Raw genomic sequence first — 27261 nt, 5'->3', positions numbered from 1 at the left:
GAAGCAAAGCATTTCCTCCACTAGCTCCCTATATTTTTCTGCAAACTTTTTTTTTTTTTTGGTGGGAGGTGGGGGAGATAATTAGGTTTATTTTTTAGAGGTACTGGGCACTGAACCCAGGACCTCGTGCATACTAAGCATGTGCTCTCCCACTTACGCTATCCCCCACCCCCCTCCACAAACATTTAAGTGCCTATTTCAATCTGAGTTGGGTCCAGAGTTTTCAAGTGACTATGCGGGCCACTTGGCTGGTGTCTGTACTGTATCTTTACCTGCTGCAGCTCCTCACACGGCCACTGGGAGTGCCATGCACCACACAGTGCCTTCTGGACCGCGGCCCCCACACTCGGTGCCTTTTGTTTGCTGTACTTTGTTCACTGAGAGCAGGTTTTCAAGGGTTTATCTCCACAAAACTCCTAGGTCCCTCCCACATCTGTCCTCCTTCCCCATACTTTGTGGTGTGTCTAAGTTCTTGAGAGGTAAGCAAGGTGCCCATGACAAAGCAGAGAACTTCAGAGGTGGGTGTCCCTCCATCGGTTGTTCCCAGCACGGTGAAACCAGCCTCCCAACTTGTTAGAAAGGATATTACCCACATTTGGATTTGGATGATACAGACTGAAAGTCTTAAATATTGATCCATTCAATTGAACTTGATGACAGTTTTTAGTTGTGCCTTTATTCACCTTAGTTCATTAAAAATGTACTTGTTTTAAAGATCCTATAAATAGAGTGCCCACCCACTAATCTGGGGTACAAATCACCCCTCTTAGCATGGTATTTTTCTTTAAAAAGCAGAGTTTCTTTTAGGAATCTTATTGATCACGCAGTAGTTACAAGAATGTCAGATATAATGATGTATACAATCTAAACAAGACAGGCTGATGAAGAATTTACATAATGTAAAAATATACATATTAAGAGTTAGCCATGTGGACAGATGCATGCAATGGGAGGAGGAGCTGCTGGGGTCAAGGGCCCGTACGCAGTGATACTGCTGCTTCCTCCATTGTAGGGAATAACTTCCACTAACAGATACAGGCGATCCACACACACCTAAATACACAAGGGTAAATGGTGACCTGCTACAAGTAGTCTAAGTGGTCACAGGCCTTTCTGTGCTAAGTCCCACGTGGAGAGTGAATCCCATGCAGGTAGTAGGAAGTGTTGGTTATTTATTCTAGTTGGCCTTGGAAAATGGAACTTGACGTTAATATTCGTGAAGAGCATAGTCCTCCTTTTGCTGTTTTCAAGACGGACATGCATGTAGAGGGGGGAATTCTGATGGCTGCTGACCTAACAGTGACAACTGAAATACTCTTAATTAAATTAAAAATACGGTAACATTTTAGTCCCATACTTAACATAAAACATGGATCAACTACAGCTTTTAAGCCAGAAGGTAGAGGAAATGCGTCTGAATTCTAATGCTTTTAGTCTCAGCGTTCTGTAGTTTTCTACCTCTGTCCTAAAGAAGGAAGTGACGTAGCTGTTCACCAAAGCAGGCACCGGTTTGGGCTCATACAGATCATTATTCAAAGCACAAGAAATGTCATTCTTTTTCTCCAGGCCTTTTAAGAAACTTAACCAAAATTATATTCAGAGTTCCTGTTAAGCAGTGTTTTTCTGTGTTACTGTCTAGAGAACAAACCAAATGTGAACATTATAACGTTAAGCGCGGACGTGGAATACACTCATTAGCAATCAGGAACCATCAACAGCAGCTCAGTTTTCTCACCCCCCCCCCACCCTGCTTTCTGCCAACTATTACGGCAAATGTAGGGTTTTTTGAGGGGTGGCGGGATTTGGCTATGCCTGACAACTTATGCTTAAAAATCCCCTTAGGGAGATTTCTCCAGCTGAGTAGAAATCCTACAAAAAGTTGGCAGGTTCTGTGAACGCAGAGAGAAGACAATGTCTCTCTGAATGCTCAAAATGCAAGTTCCTTTTGGGGAAAGAGCATTAAAATAACTTGACGGTCTATCTTACTGGCAACTTAGAGTGCAAAGTATTTTATCTTTAAACTTCTGAATTTGAAAACAAGACAGCCTAGCTTAAATAATAGTTTTCCAAAGCTGAGTGTGCTCACTTGGAGCTGTTTTTCTGCTTGAAATACAAAAACAACTCCCTAAAACTCCTAGGCAGGAGCACTGCTGTTCTGATGATCTGATTAGATGGCCTGACCTCAGCTGGTAACATCCCTTTTTCATTCCTTGGTAAGGGTTTAAAAAGATTTTAGAACAGACGCATTTTTCTAGTCTTACACAGACAATTTCACTCCGAAAGTCTCCTGAGAGGCATACACCATATACAGGAACCCATCTTCGTCCTTCTCGCTTTCGTACACTTCACAAATTGGTGTGGACACACTCACCATGCTGTGTCCGTTCACTAACAGGAAGAAGGCTTGGTTAGCGTTGAGCTGCAAGCGCCTCCTGTTGAAGGAAGCGTGAAGAAATACTGAGACACCAGTATGTGGGGAGGGCGTGTGAGACCACCACCCACTCCACCCACGGAAGCATGAAGACTCTGAACGCTGCTTCTGCCAAGGTGGGTGCGTGCCTTACTGACGGTGACTTTGGATAGTTCTCCTCATAAAGCACAGGGTATTTTCTATGATTAGACGCATGATCAGTATTGATAATAATCCTTGCTAGGTCACTCTTACTATACTCCCGAGGCCAGTTTTAAACTAGTATGCTGCCTGAATACCCACCAGTGTTTAATGTGTGAAAAATAGTTCAAAATATAATTTACAAACTAAGATCTAAGCTGGTGCAATTACCAGTGGACTAAGTTTACACTGTCTTTTACTGACTTTGTTACACAAAACTCATACAACTTTTCAGATTACGAGACAACATCTACGTAGACGTTATGATGAGAGAATCAGAACAGACATGAGATTCAGAAATACAAAAACTCAGAAATGAAACGTCTTCTACTTTCATTAAGTTTGCACAGATTTTTATCAGAACTAAACATTTATCTGTAAGTCTGAAAGAATGAGAAGCTACCTGAAGAAATATAAAGGTGATTTTAAGTACCTAATTATCTTGATGAGTTCACTCATATTGACATGATCAGGCACCAGAAACTTTGTTTTATCCAGGACAGGAAGCTGCTTCTCACCCTTGTATCGTTCTATTATTACCTAGAAAAGAAGCCAGAAAAGTGATTTTAAAATGGCCATTACAATGAAAAATAAATAAAATACTTCCCATGTTGTAGCTGGCACCTGCCAAAATGGGGTTTAAAACAGCATTCATCAGCCTCCTCCTCATTCTCCTGAAGCTCATTTATCAGCTTGGACTCCATCCCTTATGAAATACGCTGCCCAAGGGACAGTGGGGCTACCTCCAGGGAGGGGGGTGCAGCAGCTACTGGGTAGGGAGAGCAACCTTGCTATGAACCGTTATTTAGAAACATGAAAACATACTACCTAGTCAGAAAGAGGCTTGGGGTCTGTCATTTTGATAAAGTATCCTTGATAATTCTTTAATGAGTTTTAAAAGAATCCTGAACTATGCAGGGAACAAAATTAGTTCCACATCATGTACTGAAATAAACCCATTAGCTCCTTGTCACAGTTCCTTTCTATAATTGTAAAAAAATAATTTTTTTTTCTAGTGCTAAGCCACTATACTATACAGTCGCTGACTGCAGCTTGCTAACTGCTCCTGAGTCTCACCACTACCTGTTCACTAAGTACCATGGACACCCCTCTCCATGTACAGCAACCCTCTACCCTGTCACAGAAAGTTGAAGGGTAGGAATGGGAAATATTTAGGAGAGGGGAGAAGTTTGTATGTACTTAGTGCCGCTGTATGGTGCCAACATGAGGCTCTTTCTAGGTTAGCCAAGTCAAGCTGCCATCATCTTCCTTGCTGAAATCATTAGCTTTATCTATGAAGTACGTTCAGAACATGATTATTACGTACAAGGAGGTATGAATGGGACTTCTGTTAAAAAAAAGCAACACAAAAAAACCCCCAAAACCTGAAACCACAAACCAGTAAACAAACAAACAAACAAAAACCCTTAAAACTACTGGCAGAAAGAGGACTCAGTGTATGCAGACATTCACACTTTACTAGGAGGCTGTGGGACAAACGCCGGCAGACGCTAGGCCGGCCGCTTGTTCCCAACAACGAGTGCCCGCTAGCAAGCAGACACAGCGGGTGCTCAAAGTGAAGAAAACCTTAAAAATAAGGAAATTCCCCAAAAGACTCATCCCCAGACCAGATGTTAACCCTGAGGGAAAGGACATACTAAAATTTCCAACCACTCCATGGAACACAGGGAACTACAAAATCCTACGTCGTGACACTGCTTTGCAGACCCACCCTCTTCTGTGCACCTCGCAAACCCCACCTCACAGATCTCCCATCTCTTCCCTCACTTTGGTATGAGATCATCAGTCAGAAAGCCAAACGTGAAACTTCTACAGAACTTAGCTGTAGTTTCCTCTAAGTGGTCTGCAGGCTAACAATCACGTCCTTAGAACTGTGCAAATTTTTCCAGCAACCGCTTGAGATGGTCTTCCCTCCCCATTTTACAGATGAGAATATGGTAGCTCTTCCCAGAATTTCGGTACCTAGCCCAAGGTCACTGAGTAACCCTGAACCTAGAGCCTGAACTCAGCCTCTGTCTGAGACCAAAAGTTCCCTTTGGCCATTTCTCTCCAGACCTAGTGCCTCAGCAGAAACCTATTTAAGGCCCACCACCAAAGGATCCAGGGCAGAGAGCAATAAGCATCTGAGGCCTCTACACATGACAAGAGCAATGTCCTTCCTCCCATCTCCTGCAAAGAAACCGAACATAACAAACATAAGGAGAGAATTCTCCGGGACATCAAAGTCAGGCAGTCTAAAATGTGTAGTCACGGTTAAATCTTTAAATCCTTTAGAAGTGTGTGGATACCATCCTCCATTGATAAAATACCAACAGATCTAGCCCCTCTATCCCCAGGTAAATGCATCTGATTTGTGAAGTGTATACCATTAAGGCAGCAAAGGAGGAAGCAGAATGATTAGATTAAAAAGTTGTCTAGTACATTAAGATGTCTCCATTCTAGGTCATGAGCCTAACACACTGGGGCTACATGTTTGCGGATTCCTGCAGAAACTCCTGCTACGTAGTCGCACACAGTAGCCCTGTACTGAAGTTGCGCTTAAACAGTGATCTCTTCTGCATACACGGACTGAAGCACGGACTACCTACCGGGATTTTGGTAGGGTGCTGCTCTCGGATAAGTCGGACATCTTCTACTCTTTGTTCTGCAAAGAAAAGAAGAAACACAGGCATTACTAGAGCCAAAATGCAGCCTCTTTCATGAATTTTCCCTGGTGACTTCCATATCTGAATTCACCTATCCCTAGCTGTGGCAGAGCTGAGCAGCAAAGACATCTTCCCTAGAACTGAAAGAAACCAAACACTAACACTTCATGTCTGGCAAAGGTTGGCATGTAAGAACAGAGACAACTTACATGGAAACCAACATGCAATTACACGGCTCTATCAGGTGGTATGCCATGAGACCAGGAATACAGAATAAATCAAGTAAATGAGGGCTTGGGACCCCAGGGTCCTAGATACAATTACCAGTCTTTCCTCCAAGGCCTCCTACCGCCCATCAATTTATGAATTTTCCAGCCTAAGTTGGTATAAATATCCGTAATAAACCCTTCAATGCAGTGTTACTACTTCCAGCTTTTTAATGATATAGTGCTTTAAAAAACTACCCAAAAGAAAAGAATATTGAAAAAAATACCTTATTTGAGTTTTACATAGTTTGTCAGTGCCCAAAAGAAATAAAAAGTTTAAAGCACAAAGTCTACTGCTGAATACTTTTCAGTAAGTCTCTGTATTCTATGCCTTAATATAATCACTTCATATTTTCAACAACTGTACTAGGCTTTTTGGGGAATACAGGAAAAAAAGCCAAGCCAAGTCCAGTTCTCAATAATGTAACAATGTAAGTGGAGTCAAGCTACGACCTACACAAAGAAATTAATCGTAACATCATTGCCAATTTTGTTTGGATTTTCAAGAAACCACTTCAGTATCATTCTTCATAAAAACCATTGAAGGTGGGGAGGGTATATAGCTCAGTGGTAGAATGTGTGCTCAGCACGCGTGAGGTCCTGGGTCCAATCCCCAGTACTTCCCTTAAAAACAAAAAAAAAAAAACAAAAAAAACCCCCTAACTATCCCACCCCCTCCAACCTCCCCCAAACTGAAATAATTCCTATATTCAAATATGGACATACAACTTCTATTTTCCCACCCAACATTTCTGTATCAGCTTCTAAGATAAATCACTAAATATAAACATTTTTGCTACAAAGACTGCAGACTCATAGATTCCTGCCAGCTCATATTTCTATTCACTGAGGCTAAAGATAAATCTAGTGATTATTTGGTCCTGGCACAGAGCTCCCAAAACCCCTGGAATTTCCTGATATGTGTCTCTTGTTATCCATAACAAGCCCCTTCCAAACACACCTGAGTTTTATATGACTCTTGGAAAGCCTGTGAAGATGAGGACTGGTTGCCAGGGGAACCAACAAAGATTAGCAGGTTGGGACTTTAAGCCCCACCCCCTGACCACAAGGGAAGAGGGAGGTGGTTGAAGACTGAGCCAACCACCACTGGCCAATGATGCTAAGAAGGGAGGCCTCCAAAGCACCCAAAATGGTTTGGAGAGGTTCCAGGTGGCATGAGTGGCACATACCAAACTCCAAAGACAAAAGCTCCTGTACTCAGGACTCCTCTCCGTAAGTCTCTTCATTGGGGTCTTCACTCCTATCCTTTAAATATCCTTTGCAGTAATCTGGTAATCTAAAAGTTAATGGGTCTTCCTGAGTTCTGTGAGCCACTCTCAAATGTGAGGGGGTCTTAGAACCTGATTTACAGCCAGTCAGAGAACAACCTGCACTTGAATTAGGCTTGGGGAGGGGGCAGCCAGGTAGGATGGAGCCCTTAACCCCCTGGATCAGGTAGTGCTGGAAATGAGTTAAACTGTAGGATACTCAGCTGAACTGCTTGATGTGTGGAAAGCCCACTTGTCTGGTGTGAGAAGTGGAAGCGCAGTGTTTAAGGAGGACTAAGGAGACACAGAGGGAGGAGTTTTCCTTTACATCCTCCTTCGAATCCCTCTCTGTTTCTGAGGGTTTCACTGATTCCTCTTCGTTGTCTCTCAACTCTAAGACCTGTTCCTATGTCTGTCTTAGCCCAGAAAAGATGCTCTACCATCAGACCTCTTTACAACAAAAACCTCTATTACGTCAGTAGATTTCAGAAGCCAGGGGAAATCACAATGTCATTGATTCACTGTAGCAAATAAGTAATAACTCTTTTAATATGACCTGGAATGTCTCACATTTAATAGCTTGTCCTAATAAATCTAGAAGTGGAACTATTCAGGCAGAAGGGGAAGAGATTTTTTAATAAGGAAACAAGTTTATTTGCTAAGTGGAGAAGGAAAAAACTGGTCTCAATGTGAGGCGTCAAACTGTAGTGCCAAGATGTATCTTGACTTATCCCCAAAATATGGTCCAAAAAGGAAGGCAAGAATGGCAACCGAAGGTGGGGGAAGGTGGGGGAGCTGAGGAAGTTGAGTGACTTCCTTAAGGTGAAAAGAGCAGTACCAAAGTCCCGCAGGGACGCTTCAGCGTCTTGGCCAATTGCAGTGAAAACCCAGTGGTGCGCCCAGAGTAAGTAAATATTGTACCTGTCGATGCTGCTCTTTTTCAGCAGAAGGCCATTTTCAGAGGCTAACAGTATATTTAACAAAAGCATTACCAACAACACAGAGCCAAGGCCCATTAAGAGCAATTCATTTACTCAATTATTTTCTTAATGCTGTGAAGATCTGTTTATCATTTGCCTTTCTCAACAGACTGCTCCCGGCAGTCAGGACCCAGCTCTAGCCATGCCCGTGCTCTCCCAGGCCTCAGGCTTGTACACCTAGATGCTAGTAACGAAAGGAAAGCTGTAAAATGGAAATACTATTCCAAGTCCATGTCAAGATATACTTCCCCAAATTCCTCTTCTTGTCCCCAAGAACTCATAATAAGCCTTACAAAAAGAAGAAAAACAGAATAGGAGTCTAAGCTGTTTTATTTGCAAAGTTGCTTTGCAATTCCCTAGGGCATCTAAAGTAAAACTTACATATATTTTCCAGGACTTAATTCCCTGAAATGGAAGCATATTTTCCCCAATCTGTCTATAAATCATAAATGTAATATCCCATCCATCAAGGGGAGACACAGCTTAAGTTCACTTATTCTAGACCAACAAATGCACTCCCCCCAGAGACATGCAGACCCTTTTGTTATCAATGGTGAAACTTAAGATCTAGGTTTAACACTGAATCTCAGCAGAATAGTGCCTGGGAGATGGATCTGTCATTAAAGAAACAGGGGCAACCCTAGAAGAAAATGGAGTGAAATGATTACATTTAAGACTGAATCCAAAATTTGCTCAGATACAACTTTAAAAGTTCATAAAATTTTCTGCAAGGACACACTATGCCCCTTGACTCAGTGTTGGTGTACTTCATGTTTAGGAAATGTCGGCGACCTACTGGAGGATGGAAGAATTTCTATCACAAGGTTAAAAGTACAAGTCCAGACTCTGCCACTAGGTGGACCATGATCTTGACCTCTCAGGGTCCCACCCAGTTTCTTCAGCCACAAAAGACAGTGTTTTTGGGGTGAACCCCAAGATCTAGCTCAACCCTCTGGATCCTGGTAGATTAGAATATATCAGCAGAGCTATACTTTTTAATTAACCTTATCACTCACTTGGAAAGAGCACAGCACAAGTTAAGGAGGATTGGTTCTACAAAGGTCCTTCCAAAGAACTGATTTTTCCTCATTTACTGTGCTACAAATTTCTGAAAATTGCCAGCGCTGATTACCATAATCAACAGCAAGGAAAGGCAGCAGCCGTTACATGATATTTGATACTTTCCTGCAAAATGATCATCAAAGAGCTCTTTTTAAAAAGGTGGAAGGCAGTTCTCAACACAAAGAGAAAATTTTCAGGGGGAGGATATAGCTCAAATGGTACAGCGCATGCTTAGCATGCATGAGGTCCTGGGCTCAATCCTCAGTACCTCCTCTAAAAAATAAATAAATAAACCTACTTACCTCCCCCAAAATAAAAAAACAAAGAAAAGAGAAACTTCCCTTTAATTTTATCTATATAAGATGGATGTTGGCTGAACCCACTGTGGTAATCATTTCACAATATATGTAATTCAAACCATTATGCTATATATGCCTAGTGATGAATGTCATTTCTCAATAAAGCTAGAGGAAAGCCCACAAGTGCAGTATATGGATGCACTAACGGAGAAAAGAGCCAGCATTCCTTGCCTTTACCCTCAGGGCCACAGGCTCCAGGGTAAATAAATTCCTTCTAATTCACAAGGTGTTATTCTTACTTTTCCTACTCTTATTACCCACCCTTCTTCAGAGACTTTTCTAGAATAACCTAAAAATACTCAAAGCAAAAAGAAACTATAGTTTCAGCCATGAGAAAATGGGCATCTTTCCCATACAAATATCCCCAGTTAACTTTCAATGCCAGTCAATAAGGACAGTAGCCTGATACAACAGCAAATCTACTTCAAATGCTGCTCTCAAGGCTGCACATAAACTAAGCAATGTTCGTGAATATTGACTAGTTCAGGAGAGTCACTAAAGAGAAAATCTCTTTAAAAAAAAAAAAAAAAGGCAAGCCCTAAGTCTTGCTAACCAACCAACTGCCTCGAGGGGCTGAAAGGATATATGCTCGGAAGGCCAACGTGAATTTCGGTAACTGGAGCTTCGCAGGCACAAGAGATTAAATAATCATCAACAATGAGATCTACCAAATCATATCCAAGCTCAAATGTGTGCCCAGCCTCCTGGACTCCACGGAACTAGACAAAACTAGAGCAGTAGTATCACAGCTTAAGATCCTAAAGAAGATTAGGCCAGGAAATTCTCTGTGGCTGGAAGGAGCCCTGGTCCCGCCCTGCTCCACCTGGACTCTACAGCTGCTATAAACAAGCACCATACGAGGATCTCCGAGGAGACCACGCTGTTATTGCGGTTAAATGTCTTGCTTAAGAGGGGCACCAACCACTTCCTTCTCATGGTCTTTTGCGGAGAAGTAAGTATTGTGATGTTACTTGCAGTTCCAACCAAATGCCAATAAGCTAAGCGGGAATTCTAGCCCGAACTGGGAGAGATCTGATTTACCGCTGGTGTCAAAGACTGCTGTCGCAAGCCAGTTAGAAAAGCCACCCACCCTATCTCTTGTGTCACAAATAGGATCAAGACGTCCCCGCCGTGCGGGGCTGCTCGGGAAGGTGCGTGCATGAGGACGGCACGGCTTCTGAGTCTCTCCTCCGCGAAGATCCCGACGCATTAAGGGACCACATGTGATCGAGACGACCTACCTGAAGATGACTCCCTTGCACCTCAGTGCCACCACTTCAAAGGGCCTGTCCCAGCCCGGCGTCCAGGCCAGGCTCCCGCCCAAGGACGACTTCCCTGCGCGGCTTGCGCGTGTCGGAGGAACCGTAACACCCCAGGGCTGGAGGGCTGATGGGGCTCGGTGCCCACAGCCCGCCAGGGGCCAAAAGGTGATTCAGCAGCTCCACGCGAGCGCGCCCTCGAACCCCTGCGCCCCCGGCCCTCGGGCCCGCGGCCCTCCGCCCCTGAGACCTCCAGGCCCGCAGCCCTCGGCCCTTCGGCCGCCCCGGGCGCGGCCCTCCGTCAGCCCCGCCTCAGCCCGTCTCGACCCCTCAGCCTGGCAGCCCCCCTCGCCCGCCTCAGTCCCTCAGCGCCCCGGGGCCCGGCCGTCCTCCGCCCGTCAGGCCCCTGCCTCGGCCCCTTGGCCCGCCGCCCGCTCCCCAGCCGCCGAGGCCCCGGCCCTCCGTCAGCGGCCGGCCCGCGGCACCCACCGAAGGTTCGGCGCTGTTTGAAGGTTTTCTCTGACGGCATGGCGCGGCAGGCTGGGCAGGAGCGGCGAGGTGTAGGGTCCCGACGGCTCCAGGCGGCGGCGGCGACAGTTCCGACTGTGGCGACAGCGACTCCTCTTGTGTCTCCTCCACCCGCAGCTGCGTCAGGTGACCCGCGCGGCGTCCCGGAAGGCGGGGCTGGGGGAGGGCCGACGCCGCCGCCATGGCGGGCGTGGCGGAAGCCGGCCGCATGCAGCGCCCGGGGCGGGGCCGGGGCGCGCGCGCGGCGGGGAGCGCGTCGTGCGCACGCGCACGGGCCGGGCCGAGTGGGCGGGGCAGAGGGCGACGGGCGCGGGGAGCGCGAGTCCGGGACCAAGCCGGCCCCGCGGATACGCGCCCCGCTGGCAAGCTGGGTTCTGCCCCGCGGCGGGGCTGCCGCGACGTGGCCTCGGTCCTGTTTCCCGCGCCGATCAGGTGGGCTGAAGATGTCTCCACCTGAAAATAAAGGAGTGACTGTGTCCTGAGAGCACCCATCTGGGAGCTGCCAGTTCTTGCTCCGCCGTCCGTGTTCTGTGTCTGTTTTCCTTGGCTTTCCACCACAAGCACATCGCAGTTTTTTGGTGTTTTTTGGTTTGTTTTGTTTTGTTTTTATTTTTATGACTGGTTTATTTTACTTGGTAGTTTTTTTCTTTTCTTTTCTTTTTTTAAGGAAACTATCCAACGATAATTTCCCTGACACTTTGTCCCAACGAGGAAAAGAACCGCAACTGCATTATTTCATTTATGGTCAGTTATGGTCAGTTACGGTCAGCAGAGTCTGGCCTTGGAGAAGGTCGGCGCTTCGCCTCGGCATCAGCCTCCAGGTGGCTTCGGGGCGCCCCGAAGCGCTGTGGCTTCTGTTGTCGCATCTGCGGTGGCCTCACCTGGGGCCCGCCCCACACCTAGCAGAGTCCACTGCTTGGCTCCTGGAAGGGGCATTTCCAGCCCTCAAACACAAAGCCTTACCCGGCTCCAGACCCCTCCGTCTTTCAGACCCTGCCTAGCTGAGCTACCTCGAGCACCTATGCGTTCTCAGTCTCGGGCTCATTTGTGAAGAGCAACATTGCTGCACAACTCCACGTGTTCTCTCAGGAGCAGCTCAGTCCTTGCCCACCTCAGCATCTGACACACATATTTCTATGTGAGCAGCACTTGATTCTTTCGCTGTTTTTGCCCTTTAATATCTAATGCTTCGAAATACTTACCCCCTTTTGTCTGTAAAAGCCTTTCTTATATGCCTGTTTGATAAAGTAATTGGATTGTGTTAACATACATTTTTTTATACAAACATGTAAAACATACTAAAATATATTTCTCAAAGTGGTTTCAATGCAGCTGAGATTTCTTTCCTTTTGTAAGGGGGAGGGGGAGTTCTTTCTTTTTAGAGAGGCCAAGTGCCCTGTAAATCCTTGTACAATTACTCCCGCCCCCACCAGAACAATGATGTCCGTTGTAGCTCTTTATTCTAACATTGTTTACAAAAGAATAGTGCTTTTGTGCACGGGTCTTTTTCCCAGGTCCCCCCACAACCCGCCCTGTCTTTCTGTCACACTTCTTCACCTGGAAAAATCTCTGCTTGTACCCAGTTAATAAAGAGAACTTTAAACATTTTATCTGGTTTCCAAGTTTCCGAAGGAAGGTTTTAAGCTCCAACTGTACTATCTTGCTTGTTTTGTATTTATTCTGTGAAGCTGGGGGGGGTTGGGTGGGGTGGGGAATAAATTCCAGTAAGTGCTTATTACGTGCCTACCTTCTGCCAAACACAAAATGATCAGTTTTGAAGTCTTAAGAGACTGTGGACTGTGTGTTGCTTTTTTTTCCCCTGGGTTTTTATGATATTAAGTATTGACTGGTGAGTGCTTTTTTGGCTTAATTGCTACTTTGTAAGAAATAGACTTTTCGTTCTCTTGTTGGACAACCGTTCCAAATGCAAGAAGAGTGAAAAAAATCAATGTCAGGCATATGGAGGTAGGGGGAAGGGAGGGAGAGTTTCATATCTTCTGGTCCCTTAGGCATCCAAAAAGCTTTACCAAATTATCTCAGGGCTTGGGTTCACTGCCCTAGGGATTCCCTCAAGGGCTGTGCTGGTGATGGGACAGGATTACACTTTGTGGGTTTTCCCATACTGAAGCCCACATTTACAGTGACTGTTACACCCTTACCTTGAATTCCTACTTGAATATAAAGCCACACACCCCTCTGGGTTTCTCAGAGAATCATCCAAAGCAGTTGGCGTGTCAAGATGTCTCATGAGCATGTAAGAAGAGCATAGTTGAAATAAACAATACGTAAATTATATTTGTTTACCAATTTATATTCATATGCAAATAATCAGTCGAGAAGTCCTGTAACTTCATGTCACTTTTGAAAACAAGTATGCTTGAGTGCATGTAAAAAATTTCACTGTGCCCTCAGATTACAGTTTAATAGAAGTTGGATGTAGTGAACAATATTCAGAGTGGTAAATCCATTACTCGTGAATTATTTTAAGCTCATTATTAGTAAGCATAGTATGGTTTATTTTTAAATGAATAACATAATTATCACTGTTCTTTGAAATAAGCCATATAAAGTAGAAAAGAACACATCTGTCATGTACATTTATTCAGTTTTCTCCAGGAATCTCATGGTGCTTTTATGTATGTATGTATTTATTTATTAAATGGAGGTACTGGGGAATTGAACCCAGGACTTTGAGCATGCTAAGCATGCACTCTACCATTGAAGCTGTACCACCTTCCCCTTCATGGTGCTTTTAAACTATCAAATAATCATTCTAGAAAACCAGCGTCCGTTTTAAATAACTCTTGCCATATTCCTTTTTTTTCTAACTTGACATGAACATAATCGTGGGGGATCTGAGGTAACGCCTAAAATTGAGTATGACGTCCCAGCATTAGTGAAGCCACGATGTCCAGCTATTTCTAAGAATCTGTTAGATGAGGCATGAAACATTAACTAGCAGTGCAGAATGCATTCGGGTTATTTTGCCACACTCAGTATGGAAGGCACCTCACACTGAGAATGAGTTCAGCTCCTCAGACTGGCCGGCCCGGCCCGCCCCTCCTCTTTCTGATTGGGGGAGAGATCCCACTCTCCTTGTGGTCTGGGCCTCTGTTGGCCGGTGCTCCAATCAGTCGAGTGTCATCTCTGCTCTTTAGCACAAGTAAACAAACAAGTATTGCTCAAGAGCTGTGTCCCGGCTATTCTCAGAAAGGACTCAGCCAGGAGCATTGTGAGTCTGACGTTCCTTAGCTTGCAGTTTTTAGGAGTGTCTGCACCGGCTCCAGGAGGGGTTGTCCGGAGCGAGAGAGGCCCTGTGCCTGAGTGCCACCTCTCCCAGTGACGCTCCGGCTGTGGTGTACAACTCAGAAATCACACTCGCACGTGCGGGAAGGCCATCTTAAATCCCCCCGAACAGCCCAGTGTTACCTCTTCAGTGAATATGTAGCCACTGATGGAACTGCCTGGGGTTCCACTGGTCTGATGGCTTGTTTGCTTGCTTGTTTCATTCTAAACAAATTCCGAAGGATAGCTGTTCTTCCAGCTTTTGCCCATGTATGAGACTAAAGGAGGCAACCTTTGAGCCTCTTAATTCACACCCTGAATCTCTTGTTCAGCCTTTGAATATTTTCCCTTCCTTCGTTCACCTTGACCGTTTCCTTCTGAGCAGCGGGCAAGATGCCATTTTCCACATCTGGATTCTGAGAACAAGCACAGGTCAGGTTAACATGGTTTTCTTAAGTCCAAGAAATACTGCTTTCTATGGCTTCTGTGGCAACCTATTGAAAAATGCCTTGGCCTGTACTTTATTTCCTTAGACGTTATCAGTTCTCACTAACAAAGAGTTCATTCTTGCAGGCCTGTCGTGGTGTTGGAACACATGATCTTTTCTACCCAGTCTTTCCTCACTTTGGTATGAACGTATCCCTCCTAGTATTCTTTGTAAAGGGTACAGCTCTGTATCACGGTTTGAAAAAGTGTCAAGGGCACAAAGCTTGCAGGGTTCAATGTGTGACCGTTCTCTCCTACAGCCTCCGTCTTCCTCTCCGGTTCCTCTCCACCAGCGTGGATTTCCCAAGCTCTCACGGCCATTCTTTTCTTTCTGTTCTGATGGGCACACGAATTCAATTCTTTAACATCTTTGTGGGTTATTGTACACAGCCTTCAGCTGTCCCTGCTGTCAAGAATATACAGATACAGATATATGTCTTTTCACTGAATTATGCATCATTCAAATTATGAACACAGTTTAACCATTCCAAAGATGGACATTTAACCAAGTTATTTTGTACGTTTTAACGTACTCTAAGCAACTTGAGGAGAAAGGCTATTTTATTAATAGGACCTAGTAGGGAGTAGATAGGTTTAAAAAATTGATTTAAATATAATAGCGGCAAGTCTCATGCTTTACTAGTCTATGGACCCACACAGAACATACCACATGGGTTAGTCAGTCATTCTGTAAATATTTATTACATTAGTGGATGCATGTTTGTTTGCTGAGGCTTTTTGGCTGGGATCGTGATGGTGATAATCCACCAGCCTTCTCTAAATCCGTGTGGTTCATGTTCCTCTCTTTTTAGCCTTCTAGCCAGTTTGTACTTTTTTCATTCGAGAAACATTTAGTCAGTACCCAGTTGCTGATTCCATGGTGTGTGTTAGCATATCTGTTACGTGCCGTGGATACATCTAGTACAGGGGCCACCAAAGGAAGCCAGTGTTTGTAATAAAACAATATGATGGTGCTGCACAGACTGGGGAGAGGGTCTTCCCGGCACAGGACATCTTGAACAGGGGATAGAGACATAGCGAGGCATGGCTAAGGTGGCTCCCATTGAGGGATATGTGGGCATAGGAAATGAGGCCAGCCTGGGAGGTCAAGACAGGGTTGTGACACTTTGTGTGACATGGTAAGGAGTCAATGGGGCCATTAAATAGTTTAAGAAGGTGAGTAAAGCAATGAATATGCTTTTGTTTGTGTGTTGCTATTTGAAGGAAGAGAGTTCTGATGAACAGGGTGGAGGGTGGGTTGAAAAAACACCCGGACGGTTGTTTTTCAATTGCCTGGAGCTGAGATGATCATGATTATGAAGTACAGCATTGCTATTTCTGTCAGAAGATGCACGTCCTCGTTTAAGGGATTGTGTGGACCAGAGGAGGCAGCCCTCTTTTCTGCTTGGAGGCCTTCTTATGGAGGTGGAGGTGAATAGCCACGACCTTTTAGAGACCGAGCCCAGGGACCTGGCAGGGTCACTATCTTCTATCTGAGTAGTAAGACCTCACATCTGACCAGAAACACTGGGGTGAATTCCTAGATTCAGGCTGGACTCTGGGCAGTTGCTTCAGCACCTCAGGGCATTGAAATCAGTCTTGAGCAGAAAGGAGTTGGGCCTACACAATGGAAGACCCTATAATCCCATAAGCCTGTGATCACACCCCTGGCCCTCCCCCTCTGGAACCCAGTTTCTCATTCTTAGAGCTACTTCGGGTGAAGCGATGGTGCAGAGATGGCTTCGTGTGCTCTACACCCCCACCCCAGTCTGCCTCAACCCACGCCCTGAGCACAGTAAACAAGGTTACTAGGGACACACCTAGTGTGATTTCCCCTTCTCAGTGCAAGCAAGGTAGAAAAGACTTAAAGTCAGCTTTTAGATAAAAGAAAGGGCTGACCCCAGGCACAATTCAGGGTTCTACCTGACTTAAGCAGTTCCAGGTGATGTAAATTTTGCATCACTCCTCTGGCCCCCTAATCACCCATTCTGTGACCCTTCTGGGCCATCAGGGGTGGGGGGTACCCTTGGGCCCATCCTGGGGAATTCTCTGGGAGGGGTCCTTGAGATGTCCTCTGGGGGAGTTCTCAGAGGGTCCTGAGGGGACTCCTTTGGGCCTCCTGGGGAGGGCTCTGTGGGGTGGGTCCTTAACATTTATACGGGGTTCTCCGGGGTCCTCAGAGCCTTCATTTGGGGTTCTTTGGGGAAGGGTCCTCGGGGTGTCCTGAACCTTCCTAGGGGTTCTCCAGGGGCTCCTCAGGGCTTTCCTGGGGGGGGGTCCTTCGGGGTGTCCAAGTCAGAGTTCTAGGGGGACTCCATTAGGCCTTCCCGAACGGTCCTGGGGGGTGACCTGCAGGCTTTCCTGGAGGGTTCTTCGGGGGTCCTCAGGGCCTACCTAGGGGGGTTCGTCAGAGAGGTTTTCAGGGCGTCCTGGGGCGTTCACCAGGGGGGTGGTCCTCTGCAGGGTCTTCAAGGCCGACCTAGGGTCAAGCGCGTCAACTGCCCACGTGCTAGTTCTGTGCCAGGAAAGGGAGGCCGTCGCGACTTTTGTCGGTGACATTCTTTTCCCGTGCTCGGTCCGGGCACGGGACAGAGGGAGCTTAGCCGATCTCAGGTGAGCGGAGGCCGGGGTCGCCCAGGGGTCGCAGGGCCGAAAAGAGAGGGTACGGAAGAACCCTAGGCGGGCGGCATCCAAGGCTTCCACCGCTCAGGTCTTCTCCTGGCGGGCGGGGCGGAGCCCGAGATGACGACAGGGAAGCGTGGCTGTCCTTTGGGGCGTGTCTCGGCTCTCTGGAGGGGCGGGGTTCTTCCGGGGCGGGGCTCGGCTCCCCCCCGGCGGGGCGGGGCTCGGCCCCGGCGGGGCGGGGCGTGCCGGGCGGCCGGCTCCGGGCTCGGCTCTCCGGCGGCGCGTGCGCACGGGCGGCGGCGGCGCGACGGCCGTCAGTCGCCGGCATGGCGGTGTGCGCTCGTCTCTGCGGCGTGGGCCCGTCGCGGGGATGCCGGCGCCGCCAGCAGCGCCGGGGCCCGGCCGAGACGGCAGCGGCAGACAGCGAGCCAGACACGGACCCCGAGGAGGAGCGCATCGAGGCGGGCGCGGCGGCGCTGTCCGGGGCGGGGGGCGGCCGGAGTGCTGGCCCCTCGTCGCCCCCGCGCTGCTCCCTGCTGGAGCTGCCGCCCGAGCTGCTGGTGGAGATCTTCGGCTCTCTGCCCGGTACCGATCTGCCCAGCCTGGCCCAGGTCTGCACCAAGTTCCGGCGCATCCTGCACACAGACACCATCTGGAGGCGGCGCTGCCGGGAGGGTGAGTGCTCCGGGCGGGGCCTGGGCCTGGAGGGGGCCTGGCCGGGAGCGGCTCTGGCAGGGGTCCTGCCGCAGATCGGGGACCCAGGGGGAGGGTCCTGGCCGGGGGTGGCGGTGACCCCGGAGCCCTGCCACAGATTCTGGCGCAGGGTCCCCGCGCGGTTGGGCTCCCGGATGGGCAGCGGACCGGGCTCTGCCCGCGTGAGGTGCTCAGAGAGGGTGAGGGGTCCCCTGGCTGCGGGACCTGCATGCCGAGGGCAGTGACGCGAACTGGGGCTGGGTTTAGGCCAGGGAGCAAGCTGACGTCTGTGGTCCCCAGACCGTGGGGGCGGAGCTGACTCGCGCTTGAGGGTGAACTTGAATACTTAGGGGAGCCGAGGGAGCCCTAGTGTTCGGAGGGTCTCCTGAGGGCGAGGACCTGCTCTGTGAGGCGGTGGGGATGCCTCGCTTAGGGATTTTGGTGGCCGAAGTGAGGATAGTGAGTAGTTTTGTAACAAATTCCAGGACGAAAGGTTTACTTAATCCAAAGTTCAAGGCTCTCTGCATTTAAACGTTGACGATCTCTGACGTTCAATAAGCTCCCATATTGGTAAAAAGGATAGGCAAGGAAAAAAATCAAACAACGAAGGACAACAAAGGGAAGAAAGGGAAAATCGGAGATACCTGCAATCAAAGATAAGCCACTCATAAAATTTTGGAAAACATTTTTCTCTCGGTATTCACATGCAGAGCCACGTCAAGTTTTTACTTAACGGGATCATACCGTTTATGGTCTCTTAGAGACGGTTTAGTATAAAAAAGCTTCGTAGTTTTCCACTGCCTATGCATGCACTAGTCCCTTACTGATAGACTTCTAAGTTTGCAGTTTTTCCTTGTTATAAACAGTGCTGTCAGGCCTGCCTTTGTGCATTTCATAGGAGCTTATGGGACTTACACGTACCTTTTACAACTTCTGAGATTATCTTCTCAGGGTGCGCTTCCCAAAGTGGCATTGTGGGCAGTAAGGTGTGCACATTAGTAACACTTTAGATACTCATTGCCCAGTTGTTGGTATTGGCACCCCCAGGAAGCCTGCATAAGAAGGCCTCTTTCCCCAAATCCTCCCCAGAGGAGGATCAGCCACTCAGCTTCTCTCTGCCACAAAGCTCTGTGGTCCAGGCTCCGGATTTGTCATCAGTGTTTATCTGCTGTGAGATCATGGACTCTGCTGCTTCACCTTCCCAAGTGTCACTGGGAAGTGCTGCTCCCATAGGGTGACTTTGAGGGTTAAATGAGACAAAGCAGGTGAAGCCCTCACCACCTAAATGGTAGCTCTTTGGTTATGATGCTTCTCGGACGTTTTTATTTCTCCTCGTTTGAGTTCCCTATTTGTAATTTGTGATTTTTTGGTCTCTTTCTCTCTTAGGGAGTTTATTTTTGTCTTACACATTTGTAAAAGCTCATTGAATGCTAGTAATATTAACCTTTTGTCATGTATGTGGCAAGTGAATTTCACTTGACATTTTAAAACAGAGGCAAAGAGAGTTCTACCTTTTCATTTGCTTTGTTTTGCATTTTGTACACTTGTGAGGCCCAGATTGATCACAGACATCCCTTAGTGCTTTGAGGCGTTTCTGCGTCAGTCTGCCGAAGCTGTGTGGTAGTCTCCAGGGTCGTCTCTGGGGACACTGTAATGTATGTATCAACATTCTAGGAACAGAGGGTAACAGAAGACTTTTATGTAGTCAGAAAGCTCAGAGATTTGCCACAGAGTAAAATCAACTGGAGTTACAGCTCAGGGCAGATTCTTACAATTGCTAATGGAAATATAAAAAGTCCTCCTGAAGATGCAGCAGGGTGCTGGGGGGCAGACATAAGGGGACTCTTCAGTGCTACCTTTCCCTCTGCCGCAGTTCTCAGTTCCGCTTTCCTGGGACAGCAGACATGGCGACAGTAGAATCAAGGCCTCTGTTTACCAAGGTGGCCTGACAGCTAGGAGAGTTTTCATTGGAAGAATTTAAAAAATGAAAGACAAAAATGGTAAAACAGGCATATTCCTTGTCACCTCCAATAAATAACATTTGAGTCTTCTGTCATGTTTGCTTTTGATTTCTCAACTTTTTTTTTTTTTAAGAAAATATCTCAGCTGACATTCAAGGCCCTACTGATGACCCCTGTGCTTCTCACTCCCAGGAAGCAGCCACTGTTGTGGGTGGAGTTTGCTTGTGTATTTGTGCACCTGTAACATCCTCAAGGTATAACAGTGCCGTGTGGTTTGATTTTAGAAATATATCATACTGTAAGCACTGTGTATCCACTTTTCCCCCCGTCAACTTGTGTTTTTAAACTCTGTCCATGTAAATACATTCAAGTCTAGTTCAGTCTTAAATGCTATGTGATGGTTCATAATTTGAAGAGGCCTTGTGTATTCGTTTATTTATTTTTTTCTTGTTATATACAGCGTGACAGCAAACAATTCCATATGTTTCCTTGTACGCAGTTAAATTTGAAATTTTCTCTAAGGAATATATCCAGAAGCAGTGTTGCTGGGTTCGTGGGCTGTGAGATTTGCAGTTTTACTATATACTGGCTAGTTATTTTTTGAAGTGGTTTTTCGTTCTAAATATAGCAGTTATAGTTTTCTTTTGCACACCTGTCATGAGGGTGCACATAGACAAGTCACTAAAGGTGACAGGAATGCTTGGTGTGTGTCTCAAAGTAGCTGCCTTTGTGGTCTGGGTTCTTTATCTCATTTAATCCAACATCCACTAAATTCTGCCTAGTTTGAACAATCCATTCCTCAAAATCTGTGCCAATCTGGGTGAGAAACAGCATCTCATTTTAATTTGCAAGTGCCTGTTAACTAGAGAAGATGTACATTTAAAAAATATAATTGGCAATTTGGACTTCTATTTGCATACCTTAATCTTTGCCCTTTTTCCTCCATTGTTATTTTTTCATACTGACTGTGGGTTTTATTTATTTGATCTGGATTGATTTCTGTTTAATACATGCAAAACATTTTCTCATAGTCAATAGTCACTTGCCTTTTAATTTCATTTATAGTGATTTCTGCAAAAGTTACAGTGTTAAAGTGATGAGCTTTTAACTTTGGGTTTAAGTAATCATTATTGTCCCGAGGTTATGAAGATCGTCAACAACTAGGTCTTCAGTTTTGCTGGTTCCTTCTGGTAGCTTTAATTTCCAGCTCATCTGGGTTAAACACTGGATGGTTAGCAGTCCGTGTGGCCTTCATAGGCATCTCACAGGGTTAGTCTAATTGTGACTGGATTATGTAAAAGGACAGTCCTGTGTGAGGCAGGTCTGATCTCATTTCTCGAGCCCCGCAACTTCACCCATCCTGAACTAGACATTCGGTTATGGTGGGTGTAAAGGCCAAAATCAAGTCCACAGAGGCAAACACCAAAGTGCTCCCAGCCTTGGTGAGCAGGAGGTGGGTGTTCCCAGCCCATCAGGTTTCCTGGCCCTGGCCCTCCAGGTCCGGCCCTGACAGGTTGTTGCCTCCATGTGTTAGTGACCTGGGAGGGTGAGGGAGACTAGTAGTGAATCTGCACGTTTGCTACTCAGTGTCGGTGTGTTTGCTTTCTGTATTTTGATAATTGGCGTTTCCAGAGGCGAGAACAAGTCACAGGAAGGGTGTGGTGACGAGGATGCTTTATCGCTTCAGGGCCTTTGGGGCTGTGACCGGACCTCCAGGGTGCGACCTCCAGGGTGCGGGCAGGATGGGATGTCAGGGGCTGACTGTGGCAGGCAGCAGACACTAGAAACTTAACATGAGGTGGCTGTTTATAATGCTTGATGGGAATCTCACAACTTCCAGTTTCCTAGCAATAAATAAGCAATAATGAATCAGTTATTTTGATAGAACTTGGTCTTTCTAGCGCCCTACGTATTGGAGCTGTAGGAGTGAATATTTTCTGGTGATACTTCTCTGGGCCGGTGAAAGAAAGTTGTGAATGAGAAGCCAAACCCCTGCTCCTGTTTTGGGGGCAAGCAGACACCAGGCAGCTGCTGTTTGTCCTCTTGCAGGAAACCTGCCTGAGCAAGCCCAGCCCCAGGGCTGCTCTCCTGCACCGCTCCTCTGGCTACAGGCCTCCTGCAGCTACTTGCGCCTGGAGCTATAAATAGACCAGCCTTTCTCAGAGCAGGAGGGTGGACGCCAAGTCGGCTCTTTGCCTTTGACCCTGACCAGGCTCGCCTTGGTTAATACTTCACCACTGAGTTTGTGAATTTTGAAGTGCCAGCCATTTGTGACACTGCTCATTCAGGCAGCACTTCATGAAGTCTACCTGAGACTAGAAAGTTTGGAAAATTCAGACCGTGGCAAATCAAAACACTGAAGTATTAACAAAAGATAAATTTAAAAACAAGGGAAATGCTCACATGTATATCTTCCTCTCCATGCTAAACTCTTAAGTATTGAGGCACAAGCATTTCATATGATTCAGCTCAGTACCTGCCAGTGTCAAGGTTTGAATTTATAATATGTAATTTGCCTGTTTTTTCCTGTGATGGTGTTTTAATGACATCTGGAATGATATTTGTGGAATATTTTGATCAGTTTTAAGTCTAAAGTGGGTTTAGATTCCATCATAATTAGAAACATTCGTTTCCCATAATGTATGGGCTTTGTGACAGAGCTTGCGAAATTACAAACCGATATTTAATTTCTTGTTTGCACACAGAAGAAAATGCTATTTCTGTTCTGGTTGATACGCTGATGTGAAATGTGAGAACTGGAGCTTCTGTTAAGTTCTATACGACTGAAATTGGAAGGGTCTGTCTAGGGGAGAGGTTAAGTGGCCGAGGTGTTGGTTGTAAAGTTGGCTTTAGGAATATTTTGTTTGTTCAGCATTTGCTTGTTGGGCCTACTTGTTTTGGGGGTGGGGTGGGCAGGTCAGCAGTGGCATAAACAAGCTGTCAGGGTGACAGAAACACGCCTGCTTCAGCCTGAGAGATGGAGAGCCAAGCCACCTCCTGGACACACAGCCGGACCCAGAATTGTAAGGACTCTTGTCCTTTTCTTCAGCTTTGATAACTGTCAGGACTACAGCCTCTTCCTTTTTGGAAGTTGAATCTCCTGTGCTGCTTCACAGAGAAACCCAGTCCTTCCAGTTAGCAAAGTAGGAAAGGGTAAAGGAAAACGGTACCTCTTGGTCATTTCTAACCTTAAAAAAGTGAGCTGGCAAGTGGACCTGGCCCCCAGAGGGCACTGAGTGAAGACTTGCCCTTGGCCGTATTGAATTGGACACACTGGTGCCTCGCCAGCAAGGGGCCAGAAGGGGCTGATTGGCCGTTCGGGGTGCAGGCATAGCCGTTTTTCCTGTTGCGTTGTGTTTATGAAGGGATTATGTAATGCACGGGCGGATCTTGGTTTGTCTTTGGCTGGGAAGAGTGGACAAATGCAAGGATGTCTTTGGGACTTTGAAGAGGAACAAGTGTCGTCTCAAAACCCCGGGACCTTTGAGGGGGTGGCCTGGGGTCAGAACTGATGAGTCAGCATACTTTGCCAGTGATGCCCTCTGTGTCCACCGAGTGTCGGCAGAGAGGGGTGCAAACCCGGAACTGCGCCCGCTGTGGAGTCTCAGCGGGGAATCCGGAAGTGTCTGGAGTCTTAGGCAAGGTCCCGGATGAGGTGAAGGCCAACCCAGTCAGACTCGGGGCTCACCTCCAGGGCTCATGTGCACCAGCAAGGAGTGTCGGGGCCTGACCGTCGGGCCTCAGTGGGGAGGGTCTCCCTTGGCCAGTGGGTGCCCGTTGTGGGAGCTGCACGAGGGTCGGCATCCTCTGGCTGGACAGGTGAGGCTCCTCGGGGTCCATCCTGGCCCTGAGGCTGTTCATCTCTGGGGGATGGGACTGGTTGGGAATAGGTCACACTGATCTCGTAGGTGGTGTCAGCTGTCCTTGGGAACTATTTGTTTCGCTCCTTGAACACTCTAGGTGTTTAACGTGAGATGCCTATCAGCTGTGTTCAGGTGTTGTTTTTTACTTTCATTCCCATCCTGAGATGAGCTGGCTACAGTGTTTTTTCCAGACCTGCTACATTATTTAAAAAAAGGAAAAGAAAAAGAAAGAAAGGTGTTTCATGCAGCTTTGGTACTAACTAAGGAGAGTGGCACGCAGGGGGCCGCACGGGGCTTCGGAGCCTGCGCTCTGTGGCTGGAGGGCTGTCCTTGGACGTTTGCTCCCAGCAGCTGTGGCAGGACGCCGGGGCCAGTGGCCTGACTCCTCCCTGAGCCTGGTGGAGCCCCCTCGCCCACCAGGTCCCATGCTTGCCTCTGCCTCCTTGTTCAGCCTTGGGAGTAAAGTTTTAACATAATTTACTAGGGGTTATAATTATTCTCTAATTTAGAGAGAACAGAAATGGGCTAAATTTCCAGTCAATACTGCCTTTGGTTTTATTTGGAAAACTTTACAGCAGGTGGGAAATAAGCCAGCAGCGCTCCTCCAGTCCTTCCCCTGCTCCCTCCTGCCCATCGCTGCCACATCTGGTTACACCACCCTTTCCTCCTGCCCCTGCCTTACATAAGGCTGTTGTGTGGCCTCACTGGAACCCCCCTGCGTCTCCAGGTGCATCTGCTGGCTCCACCCCTGCTCACCCAGCCACACTGCTTTTCTGCAGAGGTCACTGCAGTGCCTCCGCACTGCCCGTGGACCCCCCCACGCTGGCCTTGGAGTCCCACCAGCACTGGGAAGAGAACCGCCTTCCCGGACGTATCTTGTGTGCCTGCCAGCTTGCTTTAGAGACCGTGTTAGTGCTGTGGGTAGAGGCCCCACAAGTTGTGTTTACTGGACGCAGGGCGTATCGCCCTCTGACTGCAGGCTCCCGGCTGGTGCAGAGCATAGTGTGATGAGTGCCCTTTGTCACCTTCTGTCCCACTGCAGATCGTGCACATCCCAGCCAGCCTGGCTCCAGTCCCGTCTCTGTTAATCTCCGTCTTCTCTTCCAGGGAAGGGGCCTCGGGAGCAGAGCGTGTCCACTGGGTTCTCCTGTCGGACAGGAGAGTGGGAAGGAGGAGAGAGAAAACTCATCTGCTCCCACCCATGGAGACTGACTAGATTCGATTCACGAGTGTGCTGGGGGCGGGGCTTCTGCTGAGCCCACGGATGTGACTGACCTCGCTGGGCAGGAGGCAAGTGAGGGGTCTTGGAGCCCCTGGCCCTCAGCTCCCGGGAGGTTTCAGCTTCAGCTTCAGCTTCGGCTCAGCTGAAGTTCCTGAGTCGACCTTCCCTCTTGGAAAAACATCTGTTAAATAGCTTTTTGGAAATGTTCTGATTGGAGTATTTGAAATGGCAATTTAATTTTTTTGTTGTGGTAACACATACATAAAATGTACCATTTTAACCACTTTTGAGTGTCCAGTTCTGTAGCACTCAGTGCATTCACATTTTTGTACAACCACCCCCATCCATCTCCAGCACTTTCCATCTCACCCAATGGACGCTGTTTTCCCCCAGACACGAACAAACTTCCCCTCCGCCTCCCCCAGCCCCTGGCCTCCGGCGTTCTACTTTCTGTCTCTGTGAATTCGACTCCTCTAGGGACCTCATGAGTGGACTTGAACAATATTGTCCCCTTGCAACCGGCTCATTTCACTCAGCACGATGTCCTCAAGGCTCATCCATGCTGTAGCGGGTGTCAGAAACTCCTTCCTTTTTAAGGCCGAATAATATTCCACTGTGTGGATGGACCAGGTTTTGCTTACTCACTGTCTGTCGATAGACACTTGGGCTGCTTCCACCTCTTGGCTGCTGTGGGTAGTGCTGCTGTGAACATGGGTGTCGAATATCTCATCCAGTCTCTTTCCTTTGTTTTGTGTGTACCCAGAAATAGGACAGTAGCTGTATCACGAGGTGAGTCTGTGTTTAATTTAAATTTCCTCAAGTCCAGCTCACCCATTTTTCTCCCGCTTCCCAACTTTTTTTCTTTCCACTTGTTGACATTTTTGGAGTAGAGACAGTTCAAAAAAGACTTTCACAAACTACCTTATGTCATGGATTAGGACAAAAGTTTTTGAATTGACAGCCTGCAACACCAAATCCAGCACTTAGAAAGCAGCTGTGGACATCATAGTTAGTGACTTTTAAAATTTATTTTTATTTTTTGGGAGGGCGTAATTAGGTTTGTTTGTTTATTTATTCATTTTTCAATGGAGGTGCCGGGGATTGAACCCAGGACCGTGCATGCTAAGCATGTGCTCTGCTGCTCAGCTGCACCCTCCCTCCCTCATGTGCTGACTTTCCGTTGTCTTGGTCAGCGTGGCATTAACACTGGTAAGTTTTTCTGGGAGGAGGGAAGTGCACTTGGTGCTGCAAGCACACTGGCATTAACACTACTTTAAGGGCATTTTTCCCTGCTGACTTATGGGAGAGTTTACAGAACAGTCAGAGGATGTGGAATTGTTCTTAGCCACTGTTTAAAAAAAGATTTTTCCATCATGTGGAAAATACGAAACATTTCTTGCAGGAGCAGTTGGGTAAGAGCAGCATTGTTCCACTTCGGTGAATTTATTATCTTTTGGGAACATTAAGAAAAATCCACTAAGGATTGCTGCATTTATTAGCACCACATCCTACTTTTGCTTTTCTGATTGTTGACGGCGTTTTTGTGGGTGGCTTGTCTGCTCGTGCAAGTTGGTCTGCTGTGTAATGACAGCGGCACCCTTTCCTGACACCGTGTGCAGACGTTCACAGTGATGTGGTCGTCCTGGCCGGAAGTCTAGGACTCCCTCAGATGTCCAGGGTGGGTGCAGTGCGCTGTTCTGTCAGCTTGGAGTGTCACTGGACTCAGATGCAGAGATCACAGACCAGGTCGCCTGCCTTCAGCCTCCTGACACCGGGGATGCCTTGCGCGACAGCATCAGTGCCACTGCAGACGCCCTGGCCTCCACATCATGCGCCTCAGGCGGCCAGGGCACCCCCGGATGTGTCTTAGTTCTGTGCCCTCCATCTAACTGCCAGAGTGTCCACACGTGTCACAGAAGTGCACAGTTCAAAGGAGAAGACCCCCCAGCCCCTAAACTGCCTTGTCGCCAAGGCAGTAAACAGGTGCAGCTGGTCTGCAGCCGTGAGCGCCGGCAGCTGCTGGAGCCGGGAGGGGAGCTGCCCTTCCACACCACACAGGAGACAAACGAGGCACCAGTCTTGTGCGGTAGCAGTTTTGGAGCTCATCGCTGGTACGAGGGAAGGACA

The 27261-nt window shown here is 47.5% G+C and overlaps 2 protein-coding genes across 6 annotated transcripts in view; one reads left to right on the top strand and one right to left on the bottom strand.

Annotated features, from left to right (window-relative positions):
- Positions 1-654: 654 nt before the first annotated feature.
- On the bottom strand, positions 655-11138 carry MAP1LC3B (microtubule associated protein 1 light chain 3 beta). Its single transcript, XM_032464516.1, has 4 exons — positions 10961-11138; positions 5221-5276; positions 3045-3151; positions 655-2432 (listed from the first exon to the last, which is right to left on the bottom strand). Exons 1-4 carry the CDS (start codon positions 10998-11000, stop codon positions 2258-2260), a joined length of 378 nt encoding a protein of 125 aa, XP_032320407.1. The 5' UTR covers positions 11001-11138; the 3' UTR covers positions 655-2257.
- A 6524-nt stretch (positions 11139-17662) lies between these two features.
- The window catches only part of FBXO31 (F-box protein 31), a 32697-nt gene continuing 23098 nt past the window's right edge, over positions 17663-27261 (top strand). For 2 of the 5 annotated variants that reach the window (XM_032464513.1, XM_032464512.1), the window contains exon 1: positions 17667-18070. In XM_032464513.1, the coding sequence (XP_032320404.1) occupies positions 17722-18070 (349 nt within the window). In that variant the 5' untranslated portion in view covers positions 17667-17721. Of the gene's footprint in view, positions 18071-27261 lie in introns of all 5 variants that reach the window. The other 3 variants (XM_032464511.1, XM_032464510.1, XM_032464509.1) reach the window with 3 other exon arrangements.

The sequence above is a fragment of the Camelus ferus genome, chromosome 21 (assembly GCF_009834535.1).
Source record: "Camelus ferus isolate YT-003-E chromosome 21, BCGSAC_Cfer_1.0, whole genome shotgun sequence".
Taxonomy (NCBI): Eukaryota; Metazoa; Chordata; class Mammalia; order Artiodactyla; family Camelidae; genus Camelus; species Camelus ferus.
The sequence above is the reverse complement of the archived record's forward strand: the minus strand, read 5'-3'. Positions and strand labels throughout refer to the sequence as shown.

Coding starts and splice junctions, on each gene's coding strand:
- MAP1LC3B (XM_032464516.1), bottom strand. CDS start 11,000: ATGCCGTCAGAGAAAACCTTCAAACAGCGCCGAACCTTCG. Junction 5,277..10,960: donor CAAACAGCGCCGAACCTTCG/GTGGGTGCCGCG, acceptor TTTTCTTTGCAG/AACAAAGAGTAGAAGATGTC. Junction 2,433..3,044: donor GAACTCATCAAGATAATTAG/GTACTTAAAATC, acceptor TTCCTTCAACAG/GAGGCGCTTGCAGCTCAACG.